The sequence below is a fragment of the Solea senegalensis genome, linkage group LG6 (genome assembly GCF_019176455.1).
Source record: "Solea senegalensis isolate Sse05_10M linkage group LG6, IFAPA_SoseM_1, whole genome shotgun sequence".
Taxonomy (NCBI): Eukaryota; Metazoa; Chordata; class Actinopteri; order Pleuronectiformes; family Soleidae; genus Solea; species Solea senegalensis.
Window position 1 is genome coordinate 12,738,001 of NC_058026.1, and position 12,388 is coordinate 12,750,388.

Genomic DNA, 12,388 nt, shown 5'->3' on the forward strand with positions numbered 1-12,388 from the left:
TGCCTGTTGGAGCAGGTCACGACATTTTGTCTTTGGCTTTACAGTTTCCATCATATCACCACCTGTTGACTTGACATGCTTTTGACAGCACTTCACACTGGGTATTTGTGTTTTCATTAAGGCTGAGATGTTTTTGAAAAAAAAGGGACCATGGGTTGGTTCAAACTCTTGTTGGCCAATCAGAAGAGAGATGGACTAAAGTCACTCCCTGTACTGCAAGATATGTGTTTTTGTAAGATTTAGCTACACATAATCTTTGTATAACACAACACCTCCTATTTTCAACTTCTCAGTCAGCATTTCGTTCAGGCCAGCCTAGTGAACCCAAACACAAGATCTAATTTGGGGATAGGGTCGTGCAGAGCTGGTACGAGGTTCAGGGTCAGAGGAGGTTATGACTCTTTAAGCATTGACTTTTATGTAGGATCCTATGAAATCTGTGTTACAGCTGTTTAAAACTTGCAATTCAATCTGTAAGTCTGTAATCACGTCACTAATGTTGCACCAGGCCCTCTTCAAATAAAGACACTTGGCAGTTTAAGTTCACTTTTAACCAATTTCCTGGGGGAAAACAATAAAATATTGAGGGCAGAACTATTACAGAGCCTGGCACTCTTTGTATTACGCATCATTTCAACATTGTGAAATACTAGTCTTGTCATCTTATGTAAGAGGTTGTTTACAGGTTTAAGGGGAGATGGTAAACATTGTGTGTCATGTTTGTTGTGCTCGCCTAATTCTGATGCTTTCCCTGTATACATTATTCATATTTTATTTTATTTCATCTTTTTCCCTTCCTTATTTGACATTGTTTTGGTTACTCTTGCTTGATAACGTTATGTTTTTTGTTGTCGTCACTGTAAAAAAAGAGTCTGCCATTGCACAACTTGCTTGATGTAAACAAAGATGATGATGTCACACACAGACATCAAACAGAGGAGACACCAACACACAGTGTGACATCACAAGTCTAAATCTCAGTGTTCTTTATTAGAGACGGAGGAAATCATTGTCCTGGTTGGACTTTTCCAAACCTGTAACACAGTTTGTTCATCTATGAAAGACCAAAACACACAGGATCAGCTACGACTTCAAAACTACTGACTTGTGTGTGGACTTGGCCTTTGGCTACATCAATGCTATTCTGTTTTGATGAAGAAAAAAAAAAACATAAATTGTGCTTCAATCAAGCCGGTCGTCTACACTACCATTGCAGTTTTAAAACTCTGCTTGCTCTAAATTAACAGTTGCAGTATTATAAAAAGCTGAATAACCTTGAAGGGAGCTCTTATTCAGGACTGGAAATAGACATCTAATCACCTCTGCTCACCAAAATGAGTTTCAGCACAAACAGAAAATTATCATATACGTGCATTTGAAACCTGGTGAATTCATGAAGAATATTTTCTCTTTTCTTTTTAGACATCATTATATAATAAAACTCTGAATTTTGCTGCACCTCCCTCCCTCCCTCTCTCCCTCTCTCCCTCTCTCTCCATCCTCTCTCCATCTCCGTGGCTCTGAGTAAACAATAAACACCAGGCTGCTTAGCACCTGTAATCTTTCAACGACTCAATCAACAATTCTAAAGCTGGCCACCAGAGGCCCGTATCCAAATCTGACTCAGCTGTCCGTCTGTGAGTCCCAGTGTCAACATTTTGACACCATTATATTCATAGCTCTGACACCGTCTCTGCCCTGATGATCACAATTGGGATTCAGCTCTCTGGACCATCTGATGAGCGAGCCAACGCTCACATGAGGCAATCCCCCCCTTCTGCTCAACGCAGCCGACAAAAACACGGCGTCACAACGTTGCAACACTACTACGCCCCTTCCCAGACCTCGATGCTCATGCACTCGGAGCTCTGTCTACAAAGCTGCCTCCTTCATCCATCATCTGTGAAGCTCACACTAGATTTAGCACCTCAGTCTGGATCTTTGCCCCCCGACTGCACCACACCTTAACCCCTCACTCACTTTGTCGCTACCATCTCTCACAGTTCACATGCAGCAATTTCAAGCCCACAGTGTCAGAAAAACTAATGATTTGTTGTGAAATTTTGATTGAAATGTTATGAGGGTGAATGTGGGCAGATTACCACAGGTCCACTCAGTGCTGGAGCTGATGTGTTGTGAAGGAGGAGAGTACCAGCTGTCACACACCTCCTCTAAAGTCACGCTTTAACAAAGAGGCGGCGTCATAACATAATAACATCAGCTCATGTGTCTGTGAATGCAAATCTTTAGATTTATGATCACAAAAATCCACAATACCACCCGGAGACCAACCCTGACGCTGCTCCACTGGCGGGAGCTAATATTTACCACATTTGCTACTTCAAATCCACATACACACGCAGACAAAGACTACACAAGCTCAAAAACACTCGGGTCTAAAGGTTCATTCTGCGGCGCCATTTGTGAATTCACCTTTTCAGCAGATTTTACTTGAGCACTTGTGCTCTCTGTTCCTCTGCCTCTCGTACAAGTCTTTCAATTATCTCAACACATCCCTCCAACTTTTAAATGTGCCTTTTATCAGTGAAACTCCTGTGCAGCAAGTGGCTCCAGCTTCTGCGCTCTCTCCTTTTACATGGTTACCATTGTCTCGACCCGCTTCCCCTTGTGCAGCACCATTGTTTTGATGGGTTTATTGAAGCTACTGCCTCGTTATCCCTTATCTCGACACTTTTTTTCTTTTGTCCCCCTCTTATCCACTTGACCTTCTAGATCCCATACTCTCTTGTTCTCACAAAATAAAAGCAAATCAAGAATGGCGATAGCCTTTGACACATAAAATCGAAATAACGATGCTGGGCCTTGTTTTTCAAATGGTTTACAAATGCATTTTTGAAATAACAAATACAGGACTAGAGGCTACACAATCCTACATACTGGTCTTAATATATAAATGATAAACCATGAACATCCTATTTCATATGACTGGTGTCTGTATACTGTATGTACAGTATGTACTGTAGGAAAAGGGGCTTTTGTATATTTATCTAGTTAATCTCACTAAACACTTATAATATTACATTATGACATGTTTAGGTATTTGTTTTTTTATTTTGGTTCTGTTATCTTTTATGCCAGCAACATTTTTGTTTTGTTTATGCTGTTTTATGCAGGATTTTCTAGAGTTTTTCTTAATCTCAGTGGGACTTGGGTTAAATAAAGGTTCAGTAAAAATGTCATTTTATATTGTGGATTTTGTCACTTAAATTGACAAAATCGATATATTTGTATCAATATTGACAGAAGTTCTGACCATTTTTGAGCAAACACAAAAGCACTTAAAGGGGATTTGGAGGACATGCTGAGGGAAATGCTCATGGACACACGAATACAACACCGTCAGAGAGAACTCGGGCTTACCTTGAACATTGTCATCCCGGATCTCCTCACTGCTCTTCAGAACTGGCATGATGGAGTGATCTGGGATTCGACTCCTCCTCTCATAGCCTCAGATGAAGGGATAGTCGGCAGATGAAGTCACACACCAAAGACTGAAGAGAGGGCCTTTTTTCAATGTGACGGATGGAGAAGGGTGGAGGTGGCCTGTGGTGGGAGGATGTTAGTGTGCGGGGGGGTGGGGGGTCTGTAGATTTGTAAAGTGTTGTAATATGTACAGGAGTTTATAAAGTTAGCATTAGATCATTAAAACTCTGCTGGCGTACACATGAAGGTCTGTATGTTGACAAGTGAATTGTCGGCAAAAAAAAAAAAAAGTTGTGACGATGTCAGTGTGGCCTCCAAACAAAAAACAACATGGATGGAGAATGCTGAAGGGACATTCTGTCATGCGTCTCTTTCCATTCGATTCTCCTTCCCCTTTGTCCAGCGCTGACGACGCAGCTTGCAGAGGTCTCCTCGCAAAAGTCTGTGAACACAGTTACCGTGGAAATGAGGAGTATATGTGTGTACTGTGTGCACTCCTCCTCCTCCTCCTCTTCTTCTTCTTCTTCTTTCCTTACTTCTGGTTTGGCTTCCTTTTACTCTGCGCGCTCACTTGCTCTAGCCAGTCATGATCAGTGTACGGGACCACTTTGCACTCTTCTCTTCCTCAGTCTGAAGGAGAGAAGAAGAGAAGGGCAGAGTGAAATGGCAGGGAGCGGCTGTGGACAATGTGTGGTTGGTGAAGGCTCAGTGCTTCTGGAGGTCAAGGCTTTCTTCAGCCAAGCTGCTGTGCATCCACATGTCCTCTGTTAATGTGAGTCTGTGCGTGTGATGATGCTCACTGAAGATACTGAGGGTGCTTCTTGTATTTTTTAAGGTTTCTTAAAACATGAGAGCAGACAAAGTGGGTCACGGAGAATTTGACTTTGCAACAGATATGAATTTAAAGTGTCAAGTTCATTTTCATCTCATTGCTGATGGGATAAAGTGAAGTGTCAGGTACTTATTTTATTCTATCCTATTATTTTACTGTATCCTTCAACCGTTTGTCAATGAGGTCTAGGGAGTATAATTAGGTGACCATGACATGAGACAACTTGTTGCTTGAATGGAAAATAAACGACCCATTATGTTGAGGATGTTAGTTCTGTCACGCCTAAGGTCAATATTGTTTAAATGAATGTCTTTTTGGTTTCAGACTGACAACAATATAACATAATAAACATCATGTTGGGTTCTAATTGACATTTTAGACTTCCAACAATTAGTTCATTAAAGTTTTCTTTGAAGAACGCAGTATCTACAGACTCACGTGAATAAAAGCCAATGTCTGTGCTGCCTCTCCAGTTTTCATTTGTGCGTGTGTGTTATTATGGTCTGTGTATTTTGAGGAAGTCATGTGAGTCGCCATACACAATTTAGCCTTAGGAGAATTGTCAGAGAATACATCTGCATGTGTAGAATTATAATCCCGTCTGGCACAGTGAATGAATTATTCATTCAACAAATTTTTGTGACTGGCTCTCACTTTTGTATCAAAAGAACACCGTTACATCGACTTATGCATTATTTACGTAAATAAACCTTTACATAAACACATAAAGAAAGAACCAATTCAAAATAAGGCTTATTCATCAGTTTTGCTTCATTAAATTATGAATTGTTATTTGGTTGAAGTTTAGCCTAGAAAATCATCTGCTGTGGACAAAAAAAGTCAAACAAACCAATAAATATTTCCTTTTTTTCCTTTTACTTTTAGATGAAACCATTTGTCTTTTTTTTTGCAGTTTTGATACGCACAGCAACTCGTAGCGACGCACAACTCTAATGTTATTGGTTGCTTCTCTATATATAAATATAAAAATAGAAATCCTACATTAAACTCAAACCCAAAATCAAGCATGCCCTTTTAAGTTGTTATGTTTTAAATACTCCGAGCTCACAGCATGAAAACTCTTTTGAACAATGTTCTAAATCATTACGACCATTTGTGCTTATAGACGCTCGGCTAAAATACCACTTGAAACTTTTAGAGCGGTCACCTTTAACTGATTTATTGTTTTAACATTATTTAAAAGATCATTTTGGGGGAATAGAACACATAGGATGACGTGACCACAACATGTCTGACAATTGTTTTTAAAATGTTGTGATTCAAGTTTCATTTTGGGAAACTGTTGATTAAAGAGTGCACTGACAATTTGTATTCAGTCCCTCATATTTGAAACGTTGTGGAGAAGCTAACACAGCACTGGATCACATGGGCAATATATGACGCTCTCAGACATACGGGCAATCATGTGGTCTATGGTGCACAGTGTGAAGGTGAAGGTCGTGAAGGTCATGCCGAATAGTCGAATAAAAGAAAAGCTGGTGTATGAGTTGCATTCGATCCTGTGATTCATTTCCAGGGATCTCTGCATTTTCAGAGATCTGCTGTGGATCAATCGAGCAAGAAACAAGAAGAAGTGGGAGGAGGAGGAGGAGGAGGAGGAAGAGGAGGAGGAAGTTAACAAACCTTAGCCAAGGAAAAAAAAAAAGCACAAAAGGAGAGAAAAGTGATGCATGTAAATGCATGCACCTGCACACTGCAATGGACTAATGTGATTGAGACTCCCGATAAACAGACTGAACCAAACTCTCACTTCAAGCCTGTTGTTGCGGCCATGAATTTGAAATAGTGCTCACTTGAAAAGGAGGTTAAAGAAGTGATAATGCGTGAAATTCATCGAGATAAGGGGAGGAAATATAAAAGATCAAAGGCATGGCCTGGAAAACAACCAATTAGTCACAGCAGGGTGAAGAAAGGTTTAAACTGTGCGAGTGCAAATGTGCTGGAAAAAATATATAGATATATATATATAAAAAACACCCTTTACACAGAACCTGCTGATGAAAGTTCATGCATGATTAACTGCCATCAGCGGCATGCACACATTCAAATACATACACTGTACACATGCACACACACACACACTCACTCTCACTCGATACGCTGTATTCCTACAGACACACACACACACACACACACACACAGAGATTCGGGTGCACACACCTACTCTTCATGCATGTGCATACACTCGGTTGCGGAGAAAGTGAGTGCTTTATAATTCACTACTCACCTAATTAACTCTTTTCTGTAACACATAATTTATTGACTGTAGTGGAGATGTTTTACACAGGAGCAGAGTTGAGACACAAAAGGAAAAGACAGAGCAAAACGAGTGTCCCTTCATATTCCTTCATGACGAGATCCCACTCAGAGCAGGAGAGAAAGAGGCAATAATTAACCCCCTTCATAGCAGTCCTTAAGAAACCAGCGAGAGAGGCTAACGTGGCTGCTGTGGGCCTACACTACTGGGATTTTATAAGCGCACAAACAATGTCAGGTTGACGTCCATGGAGATATATATATATACACATATATATATATATGTGTATGTATATATATATATATATATATATATATATATATCTACGTGTATAGACTAAAAACTCGCTGAGAACAATCAAGCAGTGGCACTGCTCTAAAAACAGCGCTCTCAAAAAGGTGTGGCAGTGTGAAGCACCGAACACGATGTCAAGAAAGGAGGAAAACAATATGACAGAGGAAGAAAGAGGGGCAGTGATGGGATGGGAAGTTGCATTACATCTGTCTTTGTTTTTATCTGTCTGTCAGTGTGTCCATTGACAACTTTCACACGGTGTCTATTACGCGTCAAATCCACAGCATCCACTTTAATCCACTGTGCAACATCCGGCTAGTGCCAACTCTCAGCCTCTCTCGTCTGATCGAGGATGAAGACAAGTGGAGGACGAAGGAGGGAAACAAAAACAGCTCGGTCTGGATGAAGACCGAGCCAATAATTCAACTCTTAGAATTGTGTGTGTTTGTGTGTGTGTGTGTGTGTCATGGGAGGTGTGATGTTTAAGGAAAGGCGGTTTAAATGCTAATGGCTGTTGATGGACTGGCAAAATTAAAATAAGAACAAATCAAGCATGAAATTGAATACACTGGTAATGAGTTGGTATGCAAATACCACTCCCAACTTTAAAGCAGCTGAACACAGAATATATCCTTCACTCGGTGTGAGAGCTCCCCAACTTTGTCAAATTAAAACGTTAAATAAAGATGATACAAAAACGGCATGGACATTTATCTCACTCTCCCTCCTGTCTACAAATCTTGTTGCCTTCTCTTTGCAACAGGCGGAATAAGAAATTCATCTTTGTAAAAAAGAAAATAGACATGGAGGAAAATGACAATGTGGACAGGTATAGAAAAATATTCTCAAAGACAACAATTAAAAATGGGCACACTTTGTCACGATGAGAGGGACAGACGACGAGGACGTGAAAAATAATGCAAGAGCGGACCAACACAGAGCCACTGAACGCTGCATAGTTTAGTGTGCGAGTGCATTTGTGTGTTAGTGTGTGTTTTATGTATACGTAAAGCACACACACAAATACACACAGACAGACAGATAGACAGACACTAAACAATAGTTAACCTACCTAGAGTAAAAATTTAAGCATCCCGGAGGAGTGTGATGCAAAGAAAATGGGTGTGGAGGGACCAAAAGAGAAAGAAAAGGGGAAAAAAAAGTCATTCATGAGTTGTTGTTGGTTGTCTTTTAAATTATCTTTGAAGAAAATTCATCCAAGTTTATACATAGTTGAGAGATAGACAGAGGCATAGAATGGGGTAAGTGATGGTAGTAGTAGAGATTAAAAGACAAGGAGGGACTGACAGGTATGATGTGGTCTGGTGAGGGGGGGGGGAGAAAACGGACAAAAATTAAACGAAAACTCCTCCCTTCTCTCTCGTTTCTCTCACTCATAAACAGAGGAAATTATACACCAGGTAGATGGAGAAGTAAATGAGGAGGCAAATGATGGAGAGAGAGACTACATGAAAAGATGAAGCACCTCCCAGCACCGCGATGAGGAATAAGAAAAATATAAAACGAAAGAAAAAATTGAATACTCCAAAGCCTTCCGTTTTTGCTCTGTTTAGTGAGGTGAATAAGGGGCTTTTCAGTTTTATCCCCGTCTCTCTCTCTCTCTCTCTCTCTCGCTCTCTGCAACTGGTCAAGTCTTCTTCTATCTTCAGTCCTTCTCAAAGCAAGCTGTTACCTTCCCTCCAGATGAGCCACAACCCTTTGCCAACACCGCTGTTAGACAGGGCACTCAGGCTGGCTCGCGTGGTGTGGTGTGCTGCTGCCTACCCACAGACACAGAGCGAGTGTGGAGACGAAAACACACCTCTGGCTGACGGAGAGCGTGGAGCTCAACTAAAGCTGCATCACTCGCTCTCCTCCCCCTCATCTATGGGGACAGACAGGGAGAGAGAGAGAGAGAGAGAGAGAGATATGTGGAGGTGGATCCCTCTGTAGTACTTACTTAGAGATGCTACAATAAAGAGCTGCTTTGTCAAAAGAAAAAAAAAACTGTTTCCACAAAGAAAGCAATGGCTCCCTCTATTGATGTGCTGTGCAGAAAAAATGAAGTGGATAATTAATTGCAGTGGTGGTGACGGTATTCAGATCACTGACCTGCACTGAGAGCCCAAACTGCCCCTCACACGCACCTGTACACTCACACGCACCTGTTACAACTGCTCTTTACTAACGTGCACAAATATATATGTATATATATACATACATACACATATACACATATATATATTTATACATATGTCAAGCGAATGGTCATTTTTACATCATTATTCTCATTTTCATTCACAGCTCTGTGAGAAATGAAGACGTTCTCTTCAGTCTGTAGGATAAGATGTGTAATAATAATTCATCTAAAATGACATTTTGACACATTTTGGCTATTTTGGCATAAACAAATATTGCGTCGCCTGCAATTTTAATATTGCAGTAAGCTGTATTGCTATTTCGATAAATTTTCGATTAATTGTTCAGTGCTAGTACGAATTATGTGATGAAATGTTGTAGAAAGGAGTCAACAGGAAGCCGTGCGGATTATTTAATTCACGTTTCAAGGAGAAAGGGGTGAGATTAAACAAATTAACTAAATAACTCCTTTTCAAACATGAGAAGAAACTAATGCATGTAAATACATACACTAAACTAAAGTAAACATGTAAACATGGTCAAAACGACCTGTTTAAGTTCAAACAAGCACCAGAATAAGAAAGAAAGGTGTTTTTTGAACAGGGCAGTGGAGCCCGGCTGGTATGAGTGTTTCAGAAACTCATGATTGACTGGGATTTTCACACACATCTAAGATCAGATAAGATCGTCCTTTATGAGTCCTGCAAATGGGCACATTTACAAGGTTTACAACGATGTAGATGCCAGAGATTAGGGGAGAATAGTCAGGCTGGTTTGATTAAGGAAAACGTTGTATACCTTGAAGCAGAAGACCAGCACTCCTGCTCGGACTGAACCATTTTATTTGAGAGGTAACGGTAACTTTTACATCATTATTTTAACTTTCATTTGAAATGATCACTGTGTGATATTTGTATAGATCTCTGAGAAACAAAGATGTTTTCTTCAGTCTGTAGAACACATTGTTAATCTAAAATAGTATATTTACACACATTTTGGATTTGTGATTTTGAAAATTGCGGGAGGCTATGTTGCAATCTCGATACAATTTCGATTAATTGTTCAGCCCCAACTCCCTAACTTGTCATGTGTACCTAATAAAGTGGAAGGTTAAGGTTTAGTAATTCATACTAAATTGTATCAATTCAAATCTGTAACCTGGCCAATTACATGGATAGATAGATAGATAGATAGATAGATAGATAGATAGATAGATAGATAGATAAATGCGCAGCCTGAAATCAGACACCGGATGTCAAAAGTAACTATTCTCACTTGCGTCTCATTCTCAGTAGAAGGGAAAAGCAGGTTCAGATGCAGAGGTTGCTGTGTTTGGTGTGACGTCACTGGGGCTTCTGTGTGCAGATGAACCGCGTGATTCCCTCGTGTTTGCTACGTTTATTTCTGCGTGTGAGGTTTGGAATGGACGCAGTTTTAATTGCGCGTCGTTATCGCGTCCTCCATCTTTTAGCGAAAAGTTTGCGCAAATGCTGATGAATGTATGTTTTACGTGCACTTTCACGGCACGTAAAACAAATACTTTAGCTTTGAGAAAACATTGTACAGACCTGGACAATTGTCCGCACAAAACTCACGCTCACCTCATAAAGAGAGTTCCTCTGTGGTACCGATGCTCCTCCTCCTCCTCCTGCTCCTCCTCCTCCTCCCACAGTCCACCCACGCACATGAACGGGGCTCCTCTAATTGGCCACCTGGCTGTACCGCTATGCACCAATGACAGGGCAGGATCAACACGCGTACATTTTTAATTTAAAGATACACTTCCAGTTCCTGTATCTATGGTTATATCTCAGACACTAATAATGGTAAGGTGGTGAAAACAATCAGGGAAACATCGAAACCATGCAGGACCAGGATTGGGGAACACTGTTCTAAAATGTTCTAGAATAATGTTCCTTTCACTTTATATGTGTTTTTCTTGTATATTCTAATATATACTCTTTTCAGGGGGAAGGAACCATATACGGGAACTTCTTGGACCTGGATTTTCTACATGAAAATAACATTTTGGAGGAAAAAAAATGAAAAGAAGAAATAATTCTGTCTAAAAATAGCCCACGTTCACAGAACATGTTTAAACAAACATAAAGACACAGATTTAAGAGATTAGAGATTAAAGAGTTGATCCATGATGACAAAATTAGTGAGTCCCAAATCAAACAATTTGACAATAGCAGAACGGTGTGCATTCTGTAGACACTATATATTTGATCCATGCATCTTTGAAAAGAAAAGTCCATCGATATCAAGACACCTCCACATCCTACAGGTTCTCCTACATTCCTACTGTGGAAAGTTAAGTCAAGTATTTCTTCAGTCCATATCAGTGCCGTCATCTGAACGTTTGCCCAAGTGGATTTGATGCCTTCAATTTATCTTAAAATGTGCAATATATATACATCCAGAGGCAGTGAGGTTGAAACTGTTACAGGTCGGTTGATCAGTCTACATCCATGGTTCTCAAACTGTGGTGCGCGTACCACCGGTGGTACGTGAGCTTCCTTTGGTGGTACTTGGAGGAAAATCAGAAATACTGTTCTCTGGTTTATACCAGGGTATTTTAGTGTGTAGAGAATAAATAACGAAAATTAGTCACCGTATTTCATGCTTCATCTTAATCTAATCTCACTACTCCAGTGTGTGAAGTACATGTGAGCAAGAGGCTGATGAGACTTTGCTCGGTCTATTACTTTTGAGAGATCAATATTTTCTCAGGTGCTACTTGGCGTAAAAAGGCTTGAGAGTCTATGTGATTTCACCTTCCCAAGATTTCTTGGTAAGTCTTAACTCTCAACAACCCCTGTTGTTGTTGCGAAGCAAAATCAAGCATATACTCTAAGGTGCGGGAGACTGAGAAGTTCAGAAACTTCAGTATCAATCAGAGCTCACTGACCACGTCCTCTGAACTATTACGTCAGCTGTGGTGGTTTGTTGTTCCACAACCTTTCTGTGAATGCACATTTGAGAGAAAACAGCCATTCATTCTACCCTATGTGTGTTAAATGACAATGTTTGATATTCTTTAACTACATATTATTGTCCATAACAAAAGTGATATGAAAAATATGGGCTGCCAAGTAGGACATTTGTCTTAAGTGGACATATACAACTATTATTAGTCACTTATGCACCATGTTTCTGTGAAGAAGCAAATGAGATATGAGATATAGCATGAGATACACGCTAGACACCTACGCCCTCTATTGGCTGTTTGGAAGACCTACACTTGTTAATGTACAGAGGTCTGTGTTGCATCATCGGCTGTCAGGTTTAGCTGTGAGATTTATCAGCAAAAACTATCTGGATCATCATGTGAGGGTAATAAAAACACATGTCTGTGTTCAAAGTGCAGTAAAAATCTGAGCTGGTCAAACAACAAC

General features: G+C 40.2%; 1 protein-coding gene across 3 annotated transcripts in view; it reads right to left on the reverse strand.

Annotated features, from left to right (window-relative positions):
• grin2bb (glutamate receptor, ionotropic, N-methyl D-aspartate 2B, genome duplicate b) overlaps positions 1–8,181 on the reverse strand; it is an 88,530-nt gene extending 80,349 nt beyond the window's left edge. For 2 of the 3 annotated variants that reach the window (XM_044029102.1, XM_044029099.1), the window contains exons 1-2: positions 7,921–8,181; positions 3,382–4,074 (exon numbers count right to left, since the gene is read on the reverse strand). In XM_044029102.1, the coding sequence (XP_043885037.1) occupies positions 3,382–3,396 (15 nt within the window). In that variant the 5' untranslated portion in view covers positions 3,397–4,074; positions 7,921–8,181. Of the gene's footprint in view, positions 1–3,381; positions 4,075–6,524; positions 6,778–7,920 lie in introns of those variants that run through there. The other variant, XM_044029101.1, reaches the window with a different exon arrangement.
• Between the last annotated feature and the right edge of the window lie 4,207 nt (positions 8,182–12,388).